This window comes from Poecilia reticulata, chromosome 11 (assembly GCF_904066995.2).
Source record: "Poecilia reticulata chromosome 11, P_reticulata-male-v2, whole genome shotgun sequence".
NCBI lineage: Eukaryota > Metazoa > Chordata > Actinopteri > Cyprinodontiformes > Poeciliidae > Poecilia > Poecilia reticulata.
The window spans coordinates 312,218-332,432 of NC_088840.1; the positions used below are offsets into that span (position 1 = coordinate 312,218).

At 37.7% G+C, this 20,215-nt stretch overlaps 1 protein-coding gene and 1 long non-coding RNA gene across 4 annotated transcripts in view; both read right to left on the bottom strand.

Moving 5' to 3' along the window:
• Positions 1 to 20,215, bottom strand: part of stx12 (syntaxin 12) — a 62,101-nt gene that overhangs the window by 11,049 nt on the left and 30,837 nt on the right. For 2 of the 3 annotated variants that reach the window (XM_081612350.1, XM_081612349.1), the window contains exons 5-10: positions 10,321 to 10,458; positions 9,573 to 9,616; positions 9,013 to 9,118; positions 5,459 to 5,531; positions 4,887 to 4,969; positions 2,762 to 4,804 (exon numbers count right to left, since the gene is read on the bottom strand). In XM_081612350.1, coding sequence (XP_081468476.1) covers positions 4,712 to 4,804; positions 4,887 to 4,969; positions 5,459 to 5,531; positions 9,013 to 9,118; positions 9,573 to 9,616; positions 10,321 to 10,458 — 537 coding nt within the window. In that variant the 3' untranslated portion in view covers positions 2,762 to 4,711. Of the gene's footprint in view, positions 1 to 2,761; positions 4,805 to 4,886; positions 4,970 to 5,458; positions 5,532 to 9,012; positions 9,119 to 9,572; positions 9,617 to 10,320; positions 10,459 to 20,215 lie in introns of those variants that run through there. The other variant, XM_081612351.1, reaches the window with a different exon arrangement.
• LOC145553623 (uncharacterized) lies at positions 12,426 to 14,853 on the bottom strand. Its single transcript, XR_014089683.1, has 2 exons — positions 14,377 to 14,853; positions 12,426 to 13,722 (listed from the first exon to the last, which is right to left on the bottom strand). It is a non-coding gene; the product is annotated as an uncharacterized LOC145553623 (long non-coding RNA).

Below are 20,215 nucleotides of genomic sequence, written 5' to 3' on the forward strand. Positions count from 1 at the left end.
TTCACTGTTGAAAATGAGGCTCTAACTTTCACAAATGACATTTAAATAAAATCCAGTCCAACATCTGGTTTGAGGTGATTCCTCTGGAACCTGTTGGAGGAAAAATATCCCAACTTCAGAAGATGAGCTTTAACCTAACAGAGCTCTGTGGTTCCTCCTGTCAGGATGAGAGTCAGGGTGAGGAGGCGCCATGTTAGGAAGAGAAGTGGAAGCTGCAGGATCTTCAGAACAAACAGGTCAGGATGCTGGGCTACTGATTATCCCTCTGTCTGGACACAGGATCAATAGAACCAGTTTAAAAGCTAAAATGAAAGGTTATATTCCATACATGGAAAACTGGGATGCACTCCATGGCATGATGTTCAGAATTTAGGTCTCATGTCATCTCAAGGTGTGAACATTGCATGCAGCCAGTGGGCTGAGGGAAATACAGCTTTATTTTGTATATATATATAATTTTATTTTTTTTGTCATAGTACCCCCAAGAATTTAAAACTACTTTCACCCCTGCATACATCTCTAGATATACATTTACATTGTGTTTGGGTAAATAAAGCACATGTATCAGATAACAGTAGAAAACACTGTTTTTAACTACAGCTAATTGACCAAATAATCCTTGATCAGATATTTACAAATGTACAGTACTTTTGATCAGGTACCGTATTTTCCGCACAATAAGGCGCACCTTCAAATAAATGGCCTATTTTAAAACTTTTGCCACCCGTCCCGCATTGATCGTATACGCGACAAGGGTCCCCGAGTACTTTATATAGTAGTCTGCCCCAGTCATTGTTTCACTCACGGTTTTGGTGTTGCAAAATTGTGCCCAACTGCTTTCTGGGTAGCACAGACCAACCAACACGCTGCCGCCACAGTCTCTGTCTCTCCACCCCACTGGCCCCGCCTTTAAATGTATAGGGGCTGGTCCCTTGGCAACCCTAGTCTAAAGTGGCTTTAGATGAATATCTAAAACCACTTTGTTGACATAAAGAATGACCCCGGTCAGCGAGGAGAGGCCTCCGATGGGCCGGACGATGGTAGCCCTTCTCCATTCGCGCACAGCATGTTGGTGGAGAACGTGGTGTTAAATGAGCTGCAGACGACCTGATTCTAGACGGTCGGTATTCACATAGACATAATATAAGAATAGACGCCTCATGGACCGCTCTCGCCTATTGTCGCTGACGAGATTTAGGGCGGCCATCTTGGAGCGGTCCACCACTCCACTCAGCGTTATGTGTTTAGCAGCACAATGAGGTATCAGCGCATTTAATCGACCATAACAGCTTTTTTGTTACTGGAAACCATATTCAAACATCTATCAAAGCTACATTTACAAGCAATTGTACTTTTTAAGTATGTTTTTAATTCATAGTTCAGCATATTTAAATATGCTTAGTGGCTATAACAATAGAATAGGAATGGAATATTCTGATATTGATGTATGATGAGCATATTACAAAGCACACAGCCGTTCATAATTTATTTAATAAATTAATTAGTAATGTCAATACATATTTATATAACTATACAAACACAAACAAATAATGATTAATAATGACACAAATAATGATTAATACTGAATAATATATATTGGATACATGTTGTATATACATACATATATAGATATATGTATATGTTTTCCAGCCGACGAGTTCTAGCTTCAGAGATTCAGCAGCTGAGATTGAGTCCAAAATCCGATGTGAGATTCATCCTGCAGTGAATCTGTCTCTCTTTATAGATTCTCCCTCTTCTTCCTCACATCGTGTCTTTAGGAAACCTTCAAAACAAAAACGGAAGATTTGGGATGTATCTTACTTTTGACAGAGTGAAAGAATTAAATATAAATAATAGTTTTTACCACCTGTGTAAACTTTGCTGGTGAATGTTATAACACATAATATAAGTTTTATAATATGTGTTACAGTTTAATTTCTAATGTTGGCTCTGGTGTCAGATAATCTAAGTCAATGTTACAGAATAATACATTTTTTTAGATTTACGAAATCTCAGTTAGTGAGTCAAACTTTAACAAACCAGCGTTCTGACAACTATCCCAGCATGCACCGCGCGCTTCTTCTTCTACAGGGAAAATGAAGTCGGCGGCTGCTTACCGTAGTTACTAGACCTGTTGTGGCTCAATATTGGTCCATATATAAGGCACACCGGATTATAAGACGCACTGTCGGCTTTTGAGGAAATTGAAGGTTTTTAGGTGCGCCTTATATAGTGCGGAAAATACGGTAATATAGCTGGATGTTGGTCACTGTCACTAAAGCCATATTTTGTTGCTTACAGCAGATGATGTTCCTGGACCTGCCAGGAACATCATCTGCAACTGCTAGACCTTATTCACCAGAACAAACTGAGAGGTATTTTTCTTATTTATGTTCTCAGTATAAATAATGATTTAGAATAATGTTCACAAGGCCCCCAGAATCTTCAGATGCAACTGTATTTGTGTCTGGATCTCTGTGAAATGCACAGAGATGATTGGAGTCATTTTGACTCCAATCATTTTCCAAGGCATATCTAAATATTGCAGGACATCAGATATCGATTCCTGGATTTGAGGACCCCTGTTAAAGAGTCAGTATGTTCTTGCATACAGCAGCTCCATCGGATGAGAGTTGCTGAGATCTGAAAGGTCCTGCTCCTCCAGTATGAAAATAACATGATCCCAAACCAAACGTTGGAGGCTCTATTCTGTGTAGAAGTAAATATAAGAGGTTATTTATACACATACAAATTCAACAAATTAAAATTGAAAGGCAATTTATTTCATGTAATTATATTCACTAAGAGAATATAACAAGGTAAAAGGCATATCAGAATATTTCACACTACACAAATATTATCAATCAGCAACGTGACTTAGGAATTTGACTGTAACTTGTTAGGCAGAACAGATACTGTAAGAACCACAACGTAGAGATAATTTTCATGGATTGAAGGTACTCTCTTAAACTGCGCTGAAATGTGACACTAAAAAATACCAGGATGTGGCTACCAACAGCTAAAGTACCATAGCTCACATGGACATTAGCTCTCGCTCGCAGAAAAATATGAGGCAGAGTATCAAACTACCAAACATATCAAATGTAATATGGAATTATTTAAAATTGCTAGATGTTATAATCAGAAAGCAAAGACAGCAGGTTTAACTTCTACTTACTTCTAAGGGCAGAGCACAAGAACTTTCCTCTTGGTTTGACTGCCTGTTTTTTTTAAACCATGTAATCACATCTTCATGACTCAAAAATTAACATGTCTAAAAACTATTTTGGAGTATTGAAAAGGAGTGCTGAGGTACTCCATGTGTCACAGAAATAACATCTTTGCCACTTCGGCACAAGTACAGTGACAAACGTTCATAGGATAAAACAAATACGTTCCGAACACAATTCAGATGATCCAGGTTTCCACCAGCATTTAAATGCACCACTTGCACATGAATGTGAGGCTACCTGGAAGCATGAATTGAGTCTCAAAAACCCTTGTGCACTGGTAACCTGATGTGTGTGTGAATGCAGTTTTTGTCTATGTGTTGATACACATAGACATAGGCAACCCTATGTACTTTTTTAACAATTTGTAGGTGTAGGAGAAGGTTTGAATTTGTAATATTTGTGTGTGCATTTGACCACATATTTACAAGTACCCGGAGTTATGCACAACATGTTTTGTTACAGTTTACAAATCATGTTTCACAGATACAACTATCCAAAGTTACACACAGAGGCTGACACAGATTACAAATCCAGTACATTACACACAGGTATTTTGTGAGTATTTTCTCTCCATATGTAAGGGTTACCTGTAGTTAAAATAATTAAATAAAATCTGTAATGCATACATAGACTACTGTCAGATCGAATCTTATTTGAATTTGCATTACAAGATAAAATAATATCCTTAATATCTGAGAATTATCCATGAAGGATAAAATGAACATTTATTTATTGAAGAGTCAACCATCGATCATACTCGTGCTTAAGATATTTATTATGCTTTCTGTTAGGAGTATAGAAATCATCTTAAAATATGTCATATAAAGAGTAGTCTTCCATTTCAGAGTTTACATCAACCTTCATATTCTGAATGGAATATACATGCTAAAATTGTGTTTAGCATTTTCAACATATACCACCACCTCACAACCATACTACTGTGTCCCTATGAGGCTAATGAGTCAAAGCAGGATGGGACCGGCTGTTCACATCTACGTCAGAAGATGCCACAACATCAACTTACAAAAAGGAACAACAAATAAACAGAACAGAACACAAAAAATAAAAATAAAAAAAAATTGACAATTCAGTTATTCCTCACAATGTTTGTACATCTGAAATACACAGCAGCTAGTGTTGGCGCAATAAAGTATGATAAGTAAGGGGATAAGTAAGGGAAATGAAGGAATTTCATATAGCAGATTGCTCTCAAACATTACTCTAGTCCCCCACAGCCTCCCCAACAACGTTAAAGTAGGTTCATCATCTACTTTACAAATCAACAGATTTAATAATTCAAGATTACTACATTTTTTAATTGTTTAGGCCTCCATATTGATGAGCTTTGAAGATATTTTTACAGTGAACATATTTTCTTGCTCTGATAATGCCAAGTGAATGGTTGTCAGTGAAGTCAGGATGGAAGGTGTTTTGCATTTACAAATAGAGTACTGAAACACTGCTTGAATGAAATCAGCTTACTTGGAAGCTACATAAATAATAACGATAAGAATGATGAGTATAATGGAACACACTATGGCAAGAATACACATCTTCTTCCTGGATTTTTGCTATGACAGAGAGAACAGAGAGTTGATTATTGGTTAGGACTTTACAGAAGAGTGGCAAAAAGAAAAGCTAAAACTGTCTCACCTGGTAGTATGCGGCTCTCTGGAGCTGTTCCGCTCCTCGTTCTACGTGAACTTCAGCATTTTCCACATTAGCTTCAATACTGTCTGCAAAAGGCATAGAAAGGATATCACATCAGAAATAAGTTTAATTTCTCAAACATGCTCATTTTCTGAACTCTCCACTTTAACAAAACAATAACATAATGTACACTGACAATTAAACAAATACTTTAGGACAATACACATATGAATATTTTTTTAAAACCAATTTTTACTTCTCTATATCCCATGTTAATGTTCTGAATTACTTTTATAGTTATTATTATAAACTGCCTGGTATACAAAACTCACTAAAGTGTGCCTCTAAAAATCGCAACAAATTAGCAAGCAAGTAAAATCAAAACAACTGTTTTCTGTCACTAATTTAGCATAACTAATTTAAAGGATTGTGTTTTATTTCAGAAGTGGACATCCCAGTGGGCAACCACCACAATCCAAAGTCAAAAAGGTTATTGAAAACTGTAAAACTGAACACAAGATCAAGGAATTAGAGGAGGGAGGAATATTAACAGAATGACTGCTGGTGTTACTCACCAATCATCTCTCCGTGGTCATGAATCATAACTGCCAAGTCCTTAAAGATCTGGTTTACGTCCATGATATCAGACTGAAAAACAGTAAAGCAAAGACTCACATATCGAAGCTGTACACACACTCCCCATTTCTCTCTGCTCCCATAACATAGCCTGCCACGAATATTAAGGCTAGTTAGCAATGTCACTAATGATGGCGGATAAACGGTTTTCCTGCAAAGATGAGTTGCTTCTTCACCGTTAGCACATTGAGCAATGTGGATGATTGACAGTGCTAACAGCCTCCTCCTTGCTCTGACTGGTTGCTTTTGACTCAAAGCAGTGCATTTTTGCAGAGGGAAATAGTACAGTCATGGCCAAAAGTTTTGAGAATGACACAAATATTATATTTTCACATGATCTGCTGCCCTCTGGTTTTCATGTGTGTATGTCAAACGTTTTCATCACATACAGAAATACAATTGCAATCTTAATATGAGTAACAAAAGCTTTTATTGACAAAATTAGTTAATGCAGCAAGTCAGTATTTGCAGTGTTGACCCTTCTTCTTCAGGACCTCTGCAATTCTCCCTGGCATGCTCTCAATCAACTTCTGGACCAAATCCTGACTGATACCAGTCCATTCTTGCATAATCAGTGCTTGCATTTTGTCAGAATTCCTAGGTTTTTGTTTGTCCACCCGTCTCTTGATGATTGACCACAAGTTTTCAATGGGATTAAGATCTGGGGAGTTTCAAGGCCATGGACCCAAAATCTCTATGTTTTGTTCCCTGAGCCAGTTAGTTATCACCTTTGCTTTATGGCAAGGTGCTCCATCATGCTGGAAAAGGCATTGTTCATCACCAAACTGCTCTTGGACGGTTGGGAGAAGTTGCTCTCGGGGGACATTCTGGTACCATTCTTTATTCATGGCTGTGTTTTTAGGCAAGACTGTGAGAGAGCCGGCTCCCTTGGCTGAGAAGCAACCCCACACATGAATGGTTTCAGGATGTTTTACAGTTGGCATGAGACAAGAATGGTGGTAGCGCTCACCTCGTCTTCTCTGAACAAGCTGTTTTCCAGATGTCCCAAACAATCGGAAAGGGGATTCATCAGAGAAAATGACTTTACCCCAGTCCTCAGCAGTCCACTCCCTGTACCTTTTGCAGAACATCAGTCTGTCCCTGATGTTTTTCCTGGAGAGAAGTGGCTTCTTTGCTGCCCTCCTTGAGACCAGGCCTTGCTCCAAGAGTCTCCGCCTCACAGTGTGTGCAAATGCACTCACACCTGCCTGCTGCCATTCCTAAGTAGGAATGGCAGCAGGCATTCCTGCTCAGTGCAGAGCTTGCACCAGCAGTGCAAACTCTGCACTGCTGGTTGCCCGATCCCGCAGCTGACACACTTTTAAGAGACGGTCTGGTCTTTCTTGGGCGCCCTGGAGCCTTTTTGGCAACAATGGAGCCTCTCTCCTTGAAGTTCTTGATGATGCGATAGATTGTTGACTGAGGTGCAATCTTTCTAGCTGCGATACTCTTCCCTGTTAGGCCATTTTTGTGCAGTGCAATGATGACTGCACGTGTTTCTTTAGAGATAACCATGGTTCACAGAAGAGAAACAATGATGCCAAGCACCAGCCTCTTTTTAAAGGATCCAGTGGTGTCATTCTTACTTAATCATGACAGATTGATCTCCAGCCTTGTCCTCATCAACACCCACAGCTGTGTTAATGGAGCAATCACTGAAACAATGTTAGCTGGTCCTTTTAAGGCAGGGCTGCAATGAAGTTGAAATGTGTTTTGGAGGATAAAGTTCATTTTCTAGGCAAATATTGACGTTGCAATTAATTGCTATTAAGCTGATCACTATAACATTCTGGAGTATATGCAAATTGCCATTATAAAAACTGAAGCAGTAGACTTTGTAAAAATTAACATTTGAATCATTCTCAAAACTTTTGGCCATGACTGTAGTTCAGGGAGGAGGTGGGGGAACTTTATGTTTTCACAGACTATCTCTTTCATATTTAAATGTCATGACACAGTGACGAAAATGTATGGAACATATGAAAAACACATATTTTTGTAAAATACATGTAGGGCAGTGGCTTAAATATGTCAGCGGAGGCCATCAAGATGTTACATTTGTTCTTTGGGTTGTGGAAGTTTGTGTAATGTGTCCATACTTTGGCTTCTGTTACGGTGCGCTGGCAGTATAATGGTGAATGTTTGTAGTGAATTCTGAATTAAGTAATACTAACCGCCAGCTCCTCACTGTAGCCAAATGTTACATTTAATGTCCGAGTAGTTAGTTTTGTATCATTTTTTTTCTTTTTTTTTTAATATATGCTGTATTTGAAAACAAAAAATTAATAATAACTGTGTTGAGACTTATGTTGACACGCAGTGTTTGCTGTGAAGCGAAGCCGCTGTGCTGTCGAGTGGTCTGAATAAACGGTCTGAACCACGATCTCAACCGCTGTGTGTGTCCGATTCTTGGCTCAAGTTTCTTTCCGACAACAACCCTTAAAGAAAACACAACACAGAGACTTTGGAAGTAGTGAGATGTCATCTCACATGGACAGGGTTACATCTTTGTTGCCGTGACCCGGATCGTAGTGCTTCAGGATCACCTAGGTAGCAACGCCAGCAGTCCTGTTACACAACAGTTTCGATCTGGTAGTTTGCTGAATGTATTACAATCTGAGTTAGCGTGTGAAGCTAAAGCTGCAACATATTCTTTTAGTGTCACTTTTATTGCTCTGTGTTTAAGGTATTAAAAAAATAAAAAAATCATCATCAGTATCAGCTTGTGTTTGGGGAAAAAAAAAACAGTCAGACCCAACATTGTGCAACTTTTCGGACTTTTCTCCGCTGCTCACAAAGAATGATCTGTTTCTTGTTGTTTTAATTCTGCATAATATACTTAGTAAAAGTGGGTTCATTTATTCAATATTTGCAGTGAATATTGCTGAAAAAGCCTCTAAGTTGTTGTGAAGCATTTTGTGCTTACGTCACCATGACGTCACTGCTACTACTCAATGTCGACTCGACTTTTATCATGTTGTAGTTGACCTTAGAAAATATGAAGCTGTTCAAGCCCTAGTTGTAGCTCATATTATTTCAAATTCTTCAGAGTTATTGTAGACAGTGATGGCTGTTTTAATCTCTCTTAGTGGCCTCTATTACAGATCTGTATTATTGCTATATTCTATTTTTAAATGTCATGTTTTCATTAGCTGTAAGCATAAAATGATCAATTAGAAATTTCAAACATCCACTTTTGTGTAATGAATCTATATAATTAGTTTCTCTTAGTGATAAAGTTCCTGAAATAAATTGACTTTCAATAAATTGACTTCTAATTCTAATAAATTTGAAATAAATTATTAAATCAATCAACTCAATCAACTTTAGTTTTATAGCACATTTCAAAAATCACCAGGGTTGCCAAAGTACTTTACATTCAAACAGAAATACTTCAAAAACATACGAAGCGTACACAAATAAACATGTACGTAAATGGGCCTATAGGTTGATATATAAATTGTATATCAAACAACAGTAAGCAATTGCTCACCTCAAGCTGTCTGATATTGGTTTCTCTCTCCTTGATGAGCTCCAGATCTTCCTCTGTAATGGCCATTTCTTCTGTCTGGGTGGCTATTGGACCAAGGTCCTCTTGGCTTTTCAAACACACATGTTAGAGGTGAAATAACAACTAAAATCAAATTTCCTAATAATAAACATTTTATTGCTCTTTGTGAGCAATAAAATAAAAATATATGTTTATGAAAACTCATTTGATTGTTTAATCTACAGTTAATCCTAAAATATGCTAGCAGAAACTTTGTTTCTTATAGGAAATAAAACCGTCTTCTCCTGAAAGATAATAAAAATGTGAAATATGTATCAATTCTGAAAGTAAATCTTATTTACATTTTCAACAGAAATTAATGATGTATATTAATGATGAATAGATTCATTTCAGATTAATCTATTCATTTATAGGTAATAAATTACTTTAGTATAATCTAGATTCATTTTCTATTTAAATGGACACTAAATTTCAATAAATCCTGCAAAATGCAAAATATTATTTGTACTTTCAGAGTAAATCTATAAGAATAAGTTACTTACTTATCAAAGGAGACAAGCTTTTCATCCCGAAAACTGTCTTCATTCTGAAAGAAAATGGTTAAAGTAGCTTTATCCAAATAGTAACATAGTTAGAGTCCAATGTCACTTAAGCAACAGTAGCAATATTGTGGCAACAAGGTGCAGCAAAAAAGAGAATAATTAGCTAGTTAAATTGCGCCATAATTATATAGATTCTTTAAATGAACAGATGATTAGGAGGTACATTATTAAACACATTCTCAGTGCAAACTTAATTAAAATCAGAAACGTACATCATATTGAATCCTAATTGTCATCACAGTATCATTGTGTGAAGTTGTAATCACTGATTGAATGCAGCGTTTGGTAGGAGACTGTATTTCAATGTTGTGCATTCACGCTTTGCATTTCAATAACATTTGACCAGCTGGTTGCACTCCAACTGCCCTTAATGCTCACCACAGATAGGCGAAATACTACAACCCACAGAGAATGGTGGGGACACTGTTTAATTAATAAAAGGGAAAAAGAATCAGAAACTATTTGAAGTAAAAACAAGAAATGCCTAGCTTCGCAGGAGGGGACAAGTAAAACCTGGCACCCTGCTAGGGGAAACACTGCAAACTACAAAATACATAAAATATACTGGCACTTTATTAATATTGGTTACAGTGCTCATTTAAAATTACTTGTTATAATTTTATGTTGTAGAGTTTAATTCCTATTTACCAATCTGGAATTTGTGAAGTCACCTCTATAGCTCACTTACTGATAGGCAGGAACCAGCCCTTGCTCTTGCTATTGATTCCCTCTCTTTTTCTGCTGCACGTCGCTGGACAGCTTGGAAGTTGTTGAGCGCTGCGGAAAAGTCATTCATAAGCCGGTCCCTTTGGATCCTCTGTTGCCTCTGGGTGGCATAAGACAGACAGTACATGTAGTTAGAAACAATGGGTTAAAAAAAATCACATTGTTTTGTCTGTACAAGAGGTTTTATATGAATCCCACATAAATAAACAAGACAAACATTTTCAGTTTAGGTTTCAACTATGAAACAACTTTTTTTACATTACAATTTTCAGCTGAGCTTACTTATTGCAAGAAGTTCTTTGTAATGTTTTCAGTTTTTTTTTTTTCACAATTGCAAAATTAGGGCAATCCTACGTTTAGACAACCAACACTTATTTCTTTTATGTACACACAGAGCTTACTGAGCCAATGTCAAACTGCATGTATGTACCAATAAACCAATTAACTGGCCAAAAATCATAATCAGCCAGTTTTTCTCGATTATCACATTCAAATATGTGGACAAATATGTCCACATATTTTTTCTGTATTTACTAGGGATGCTTCAATCAGGTTTCCGATACTGATGATCCATGAGGCCGATCTCTGCCGATCACCGATCTTTGCTGATTGGATGGAATGGTTGTTAATTTTTCGGTTTAGGTATAAAAGATACTATGTTATCTGGCAAAATGTAAAAATTATCTGGCAATAAATTCACCTAATTTAGACAGACATATTTAAATACATTTCTAAAATCGTTTTTTGTTTTTTTTAAGTTACATGCTGCAGCTTTAAGCAGACGTTTAGTGTGAGAGTTCACTGCGGGTGGAGGTTGAGCGGCGCCACGTCTGAAATATTACTACCAGTAGAGGCGAACAAAGAGTGAGAGCAGATCCCCGTGTCTTACATCGCCGGCTCAAAGACTTGAATTATTTTTCGGATTATTTGTTTAGCTTTCTGACCGTGATGCTAAACCGGGTGAGTGTTGGAAGTTGTGTGCTGCTTCACTTGTTATCTGGTCGCTCCGGAAGTCATTTTTTTGCTGCACCGAGCCTCGACATAGCCAAACTCTAACAAGTGCCTGTTTTTTAAAGGCAATATTAGATTCGTTGTGTTTATGCATTTTGACATGCTTCACTCCCGAGGTAATTTTCAGCCTTAACACGCAAACTTAATTCACTCTCAGAGCGTTATAGTTCCACACAACAGGATTTGTTGCGGCGGTGTGAAAGAAAGTGGAGATAAACTACACATGCAGGCTGCGAAGTGAGATACAGGTGATCGTTTTTTTTTTTTTTAATCAGCAAGAAGAGACTGTGATCGGCGATCACCGATCATACACTTTTTCACGGAAATCGGCCGATTATGATCAGTGGCCAATCGATCGGCACACCTCTAATACATGCATATGTATATCGATGTGTATCGATTGGAGCATGTTCCTCCTATCTGTACGTCACCAATAAAATGGTTAAGACATTTAATATATAACTGATTTTACATAATTTAGCTAATTTATATAATGTAGTGTTTTTGTCACCAACTGTGTGTGTGTAACGTCATTTGTGTGTGGAGTGATCATAATGCCAGAGAACAGATTCGAGGTGAGGCAGGCAGTTTTTTTGCCTCATGGCAGGAAGCGCTCATGATCGAAGACATTGTTCTTGTGAATCCACGTCTGCAGAGTGAGACAGCGAGCGGGTAATACAGTAAGTTAAAATTGTTGCCGAACGCTTGCAAGTGTGAAGGAAAGGGGAGATGAGCTGCACACGTACGCTGCGAAGTAAGGTACAGGTGATCGGTTTTGGTGATCACCTGTATCAAAACCGATACAGGTTTTGGTCAATCGCAAGAGACAGTGATCGGCGATCACCAGTGATACACTTTTTCATGGAAATTGGCCAATTATGATCGGTGGCTGGTCGATTGGCACACCTCTGTAATTTAACAAATGTTTCAGTAAAGAATCTCACAATTTTCAGTTTATAAGGGGAGCAACCAAAACCATGTTTTTTAAATGATTTGTGGTTGAATCAAAAATTCAATCGAAATACAAAAACAAAAAGAGATATACGACTTCAAGCATCAATTTGTAGTTCTTTTATTTTCTGTTGGATTCAAATCTACAACATCTACAAAATAACCAGTCAAACTCAGGTAAGACACATCAAGCAAGTAACATGTTTTGTTATAGTCATGGTGCACAATGTCTGGCTGGTTTGTTGCGGTAGTACAATCAGCAGGCATGGTCATATCCCACATGATGACGTAAGTCCCATTGCCAATCACTTTCTCAGTCCTGCACTCACACAACTTTTGTCAGTTGTGCCTACACCCATTCTCTGGCACAATGCTTAGTGCAGGTAAGTCCCAACCTTGTTGTGGCTTTCAGGTACTCTTTTGGGGCCAATATTTTGCATCTACAAACTATTTGAATAGCCTGTGTGCACAATTATTATACAAGTTGCAGTTCTGAGGATTAATTTTATGTTGAACAATTATAGCACTATCAGTCAATCCAAAATGTTACCTAGATAGCACAGAATGATTGAAACAACATTGAATCAATGTCAGGCAGAGACACTGAATCAACGTTGAAAGTGGTCGGTGACTTGTATGTTGAATACAAGGGTTAGGGTTTCATCCATAACTGACATATCAATGTTGATTCAATCATCTGTATGTCAATTGACATGTATATTTGTGTTATTACATTGAATCAGTTAGGAATCAACATTGATTCAACCTTCATCTGAACATGGTTCTGCACGCATATTTCTGTTGATTTTACATTGAATCAATGTTGATTCAACACATTTGACTGTGGATCTGCATGCATTTTTATGTTTATTCTACATTGAATCAGTTAGGAATTAACGTTGATTCAACCATCATCTGAACGTGGTTCTGCATGCAGATTTGGGTTGATTTTATATTGAATGAAAGCTAAGGATTTATGTACATTTTAGGTCTGATAGGTCTGCATCATAACATACTACTAAAAGTTTCTTCACTGGTGTTAAACACACTATATTATTGGCAGATCATGGGTAAACTGTGTACAAAAGGTTAAAAATGACAACATGGGTTTGATATAACATTGTATTTAAGAGGGACAGATCTTTAAACATATTTGACTCCTTTTTGACTGTCAGAATAACAGTCTATGGTCCACAGAAGAACAAAGTCCATGAGGTTAAGCTTTGTACTGTATGAACCAGGGAAGCGGTACAAGTTGTGGTAACCCCAGTTAGACTCTGGTTGGCGTCACTTTGATTCCTTGTGATGTCTTCCTCTCATTCTGGCGTGTAATGAAGCCACTTCTTGACAGTTTAGCTGCAGTCCTCAAGAGTCAGCTTTTGGTCAAACTGCAGAGCAATGGCTGAAAAAACACAAAAATAAAAGTGAGGAAGGTGCCAATTAGAAAGATGATAAACATTTGAAAAGCTCTGAAAGACATTGAAAAATTAAACAGGTTACAGGTCTGAGAACAAATACTAACCATGTAGTTTCCCATGTACACTGTTAAATTTATATTTATCTTAATCTTTCATTAATATTTATCTTAATGTTTATGTATGCAACTACATTTACCTATCAAGCTGCAGTATAGTGTAGAATTTATGATGCTGCACTCATGTTAAAATGAGGGAATCAATATTTAAAATAAAGGCTGTTAATCAGAAAACCTAAAGATAAAACTCAGGGAGGATCAGGGTTTATTTAACACACCAGAGACAGATAAATAGAGCAAAAGGTGATTTATACTGTAGTTTAAAAAATTATTTATAATTTATACATAATAAACATCCATCAAATAGCTGGTTCAATCGTCCATCAACTACAAATATTTCCAAATAAGTTGATTAAATTCCTTAAAAAGTGTCTGTGACAAAGATCCCACACAAGTAATAATAGTCCAGTTCAGTTTAACCAGTTACCAATCCAAGAATCAACAGACTGAATCAATCGTTAGTAGGTTTAGTTCAGTGTTTCACTTGCCTTGCATGTTTTAAGTGTTTCCTTTCTGCCTCACCTGGATTTGATCTGTGGATGATTAACAACCTTCTGCACTTCTTGATGGCTGCAGACGGTCATGCAGTCATCTAACTCAGCTGTTCTGGAACAGAGACACATCTAAACACGTCCCTAAGCACATCATATTAAAAAGTTTAAAACAAGTGATTACTATCATCACAACAATTTAAAGCCCACCTGGAGCAGCCAGCCTTACACTTCCTTGTCCATCACATGCTCTCCCAAACCAAACAATAGGCACCGCCCTACTTTAAAAACTCAAATCCCACAAAATCTCACAAGATTTCATACTTAGACCTGGAGTGGTGGGTAGGATGAAAATAATACAAAATGAGACATGACCTCAATTATTAAAAATATATGTTTTGCCCCAAAATAACCAGGCACAAAACAATGCCCTTATTTTTCAACAACACATTTAAGATCAAAGTAATATTGAAAAACTTACCATAAAACTGCTCAGAGGAGAATTCAATTCAGAAGCCGGTTGCAAACAAGCCAGCAGCAAAGTGGCTGTTTGGTTGGGACAAACTACAAGTGTAAAAACAGGGAGGTGGAATTGCACAACTCCTAGTAGAGACTTGTAGATGTTTTTATGTCAACACATTATGCACAGTCAGTAATAATATTTACAGACAAGTAAGAAAATGAACAGAAAGGAATCACAACCCACTGTTCTCAACATGTAGTGCTTAATTTGAAACATGATTAACCCCCACTTAGTAATAAAATGTGGGAGGGTGGGGTGAGGTTTGGGAGGGAGTAGGGGGAGATGAGGAGGTGATGAGGGGTGCAATAAACTGCCCAGATTGCACACAATGGTAAATCAATGTTGAATTATAGTCAGAATGGTTGGTTTTTGGTTGAGGTCAACAAATGATGGTGGATCATTTGTCCACCATCATTTTAGGTAAGGGCTCAGTCCCTTACCCACGGAGCCCGGCCGGGCTCTAGCTAAGTAACCAATGTTGAAACTGTCATTGAATCAGTGTTGTTTTGTGGTTGAAATCTAACGAATGAAATGCCGATGTCTGATCAATGTTGAATCAATGTCAGCTGTTTTGCCACACACCTTCCCCTCCTCTCCTCCTCATCAGAGCTGTGGGTCAGAGCATTTTATTAGTAAGTGGGGGTTATCACATTTTAAATTAACCACTGTAAAGGATAGTGGGTGATGATTCAATTCTGTAAATTTTCTTACTTGTTCATAAAAATTCCTACTGCCTGTTTGTGTGTGATACATTGACACAAAAACATCTACAACGTACTACGTACAACGTGAGTGGGATGTCCCAAACACACAGCCACTTCGCTGTTGGCTTGTTGGCGAAAGATGTTAATTCAATGTTGAATTGCCATCATGTGCAATCTGGGTATAGAACGGAATCACAACGCAATGTTGTCAACACATGGTGCTTAAGTTAAAACGCGATTAACCCTCGCCTAAAATGGGGTGTGCTGTGGTGGCGCAGGGGTTGGTTAAGCACAACCCACATATGGGTTCTCTCAGCATCCTTGAGAGGGGCTGGACGTACTTCCACTCTGGAGTTGTCCACGGTGAGACATCTTTAACAATACCAGCCCATACCAGTACCCTCCACTAGTCAGGCTACTGACTAGTACTATCATAGTACTGTCAGGGTTATGACTAGTGGAGGGTGGGGCCTGATGTCGTTAGGCCCCACCCTCCCTCATTAAACCAATACACATCAGCTGATATATGTTTATATTCAATAAACATTCATGTTTATACAGTTTGGAGTTGAAAAATATTAATAAAAATGGTATGGTCAAAACTAAAACCTGTCTAATAATTGTACACAGTGTAATGGTGTCTTCTTCCCCACACAAACGCTGTGTTGCTGACCTGCATGCCTTTATATTTATTTATTTCTTATTGCGATATAAATAAATCAAATACAAGTGTTAGGATTAGGTGAACCTAACACCTAAATAAAAAAAATATACAAAGAAGCAAGAGAGACCAGTGCAGTCTTTGGGTATTTGTAGTACTGTGTGTTTTGTTGATATAAGGAAAACAGAAAAAAATAAAACATAATAGTAAAAATTACTTAAATTACTTTAGTAGTAGTATTGTTATTTTGTTATTAAAAATAACAATACTACTACTAAAAAAACCCCTAATAATAATGATAAAGTAATGACAATGTTAACAATAATAAATCCAAGTTGTCTGCCCCTGAGCAGGACACCAAAGGAGTAAAGAGCGCAGCACAGTATTTCCACGTTTGTTGTCTCTTTTTTATTTGTTAAGCTTTCTTTCATAATGTCATAAAGGTAAAAATAACAAAAACAAAGAAATAAGAAAATAACAAATTAATAAAATATAATTGGTCAGCAGTGGGCACAATGGAACACACTTTAGAGAGGTCTGGGACCCCACCCTTCTGATCTCCCAACACTTCCCTCTCTTCAGAGGCCAACCCCAGAGCAGACAGCCCAAAAGGATCCGTCCTTTCAGGCTTTAATATTCAAGTTAACACTATTATCACTAATAATAAAAATAGTTATAGCAATAAGAGTACATAGAAAACAGTAATAACAATAATAGTAATTGTAATAATAATAAACAATAATCAAAAAAACAATTTTTTAAATTTATTTATTCAGTGCAAGAAAATACTGTAAAAGTCTGTATTTGTGTCTGAGATCATGCAATAATTATGTCGATCAGAAACTGATTCAGAAAAACAAAGTAATTTCATTAGCTGGTTAATAAAAAGACATAATTAATAGATATATGGGTGAATGTGGCTTTATTTAATCAATTTAGATATTTTAATTTTTGTTTTTTGGGATGTCCCCAGCATTGCCCCCAGTTGCATCTGTTTTAAGGGATTCTAAAAATGGGTTCCAGATATTCCGTAGTAAAAAAAAAAAGTATACTTTAGTATACTAAATTTTAACATACTTTAGCATACTTTGATTGATGTACCTAAACTGTATTATTTTGAAACAACTTTTTTGTGCTTAGTATATTTTAATAGTATCTAAATAGTATTAAATTTTAAGTTTTAGTATACTTAAACACTTTTTGGAACAACTTCAAGTTGTACTTAGTATACTTTTAGTATGCTTTTTTATGTACTATTCAAAAGCTTGATAAGTATATTTTGAGTGTACTAATTCTGTCAGAATTATATTAAAAATATACTTTTAATATATTTTAAATATACTGCTAATATATTAGTAATGTATTTAAATTATACTTATATTTTAGCTTTGATTTACTGCTATTGCTAATAAAGAAAAATTTTAATTACTCATAAAAGTAGTCTTTATTCCTACTTTCCTATTTTGTACATTGCATGCAAACAAGCAACACACACTCATGGACACACACTGGACCTGGTTATCAGTAAGGGTGTGAATAAGGTGTGAAGAGCCGGAAAAGGGTAAAGTGCCTTCTCCGGGTCATGGGGGTCGTCCAGCCTCAAGTGGAGGAGTTGAAGTATCTGGGGATCTTGTTCACGAATGAGGGAAGAAAAGGGAGCGGGAGATTGACAGGTGGATTGGGGCAGCGTCTACTGTGAAGCGGGCGCTGTACCGGTCCGTCGTGGTGAAGAGAGAGCTGAGCCAAAAAGCGAAGCTCTCGATTTACCGGTCGATCTACAATCCCACCCTCATCTATGGTCATGAGCTTTGGGTCATGACCGAAAGAACGAGATCACGGGTACAAGCGGCCGAAATGGGTTTCCTCCGCAGGGTGGCTGGGCTCTCCCTTAGAGATAGGGTGAGAAGCTCGGTCATCTGGGAGGGACTCAGAGTAGAGCCGCTGCTCCTCCACGTCGAGAGGAGCCAGTTGAGGTGGCTCGGGCATCTGGTCAGGATGCCTCCTGGACGCCTCCCTGGTGAGGTGTTCCGGGCATGTCCCACCGGGAGGAGGCCTCTGGGAAGACCCAGGACACGCTGGAGGGACTATGTCTCTCGGCTGGCCTGGGAACGCATTGGGATTCCTCCGGAGGAGCTGGAAGAAGTGGCTGGGGAGAGGGAAGTCTGGGCCTCCCTTCTGAAGCTGCTGCCCCCGCGACCCGACCCCGGATAAGCAGAAGAAAATGGATGGATGGATGGACGGATATATTTTAAATATACTGCTAATATATTAGTAATGTATTTAAATTACACTTAATTTTTAGTTTTGATTTACTGCTATTGCTAATAAAGTACAATTTTAATTACTCATAAAAGTAGTCTGTATTCCTACTTTCCTATTTTGTACATTGCATGCAAACAAGCATCACACACTCATGGACACACACTGGACCTGGTTATCAGTAAGGGTGTGAATATTTCCAATGTTTCTGTAACTGATGTCGCCCTGTCGGATCACTTTGCTGTTATCTATGACAGTTCTTTATCCATTAACCCACTTAGACAAAATGCTACTATCACAAAACGTACTTTCACAGTAAACACAGCAGAAACATTTTTTCAAATCTACTCTTCTTCCTCACCCTTAAGCTATAATGATGTAGATGAGTTGGTAGATGATTTTCAGTGCAAACTTTCAGATATCATTGATTACATTACCCCCATTAAAGTGAAGGTTGTGACTGGTAGGAAGAAATCTCCATGGAGAAATGCACAAACAGTTCAATCTGCAAGACAACTCTGCCGCAGGGCCGAACGGAGATGGCGTAAAACTCAACTGAAAGTTTATTATGACATCCACAAAGAAAGACTACATAACTATCACACAACACTAAAACATGCAAGAGAGGCTTTCTTTGCAGATGTCATAAACAAAACCATTAACAATGCTCGAGCTTTATTTGCTACTGTTGACAGGCTCACAAACCCTCCTATGATGTTATCACCTGAACTTCAATCTAATGCAGCGTGCAACAGGTTTTCCAGCTTCTTTTCAGAGAAAAAAAAATAATCAGAGGATTAATCTGCACATACACTCCAATGCTAGTACCAATGCTATGCCCAAACAAAACAAATGCAGAAAAAATGACCCAATTTCAACTACTTCATTATAAAACCCTAGAAGAAATTATAAGTAAATTAAGTTCCAGTTCCTGCTGTCTGGATGTCCTACACACACATTTCTTAAAGAAAGTCCTGCCTGTTGTTGCTAATGATCTGATCCAAATAGTAAACTCATCGCTCTCTTCAGGTGTTTTCCCCCAGGCTTTGAAAACGGCAGTTATCAAACCACTGATAAAAAAAAGAACAATATGGACAAATCACTACTGCAGAATTACAGGCTGATCTCCAACCTCCCATTCATCAGCAAAGTTATTGAAAAAGCAGTTTTTAAACAATTGAATAACTTCCTAACAATAACGAATCGCTTTGACTCCTTGCAGTCTGGTTTTCATGCTCAACACAGCACGGAGACGGCCCTTGTAAAAGTGTTCCATGATATCAATAAAAATACAGACTGTTGTAGAACCACAGTGCTGGTTCTGTTGGACCTCAGTGCAGCTTTCGACACTGTTGACCATGACATTTTACTGAATCGACTGGAGAGTTGTGTAGCACTCTCCAGTACAGTGCTCCACTGGTTTGAATCTTACTTAAAGAACAGGAATTCCTTTGTTTCAATCGGAAACTTATCAGAGAGGTCAAAGGTCACATGTGGGGTTCCCCAAGGTTCAATCCTAGGACCCCTTCTTTTCAATATTTATATGTTCTCACTGGCTCAGGTTATAACAGGAAATAAGATCAGCTACCATAACTATGCGGATGACACTCAGCTCTACATCACAATGTCACCAGGTGTCTCTGAACCCATCCAATCACTGAATAGATGCTTAGAACAGATCAATGTGTGGATGTGTCAAAACTTTCTCCAGCTGAACAGAAAC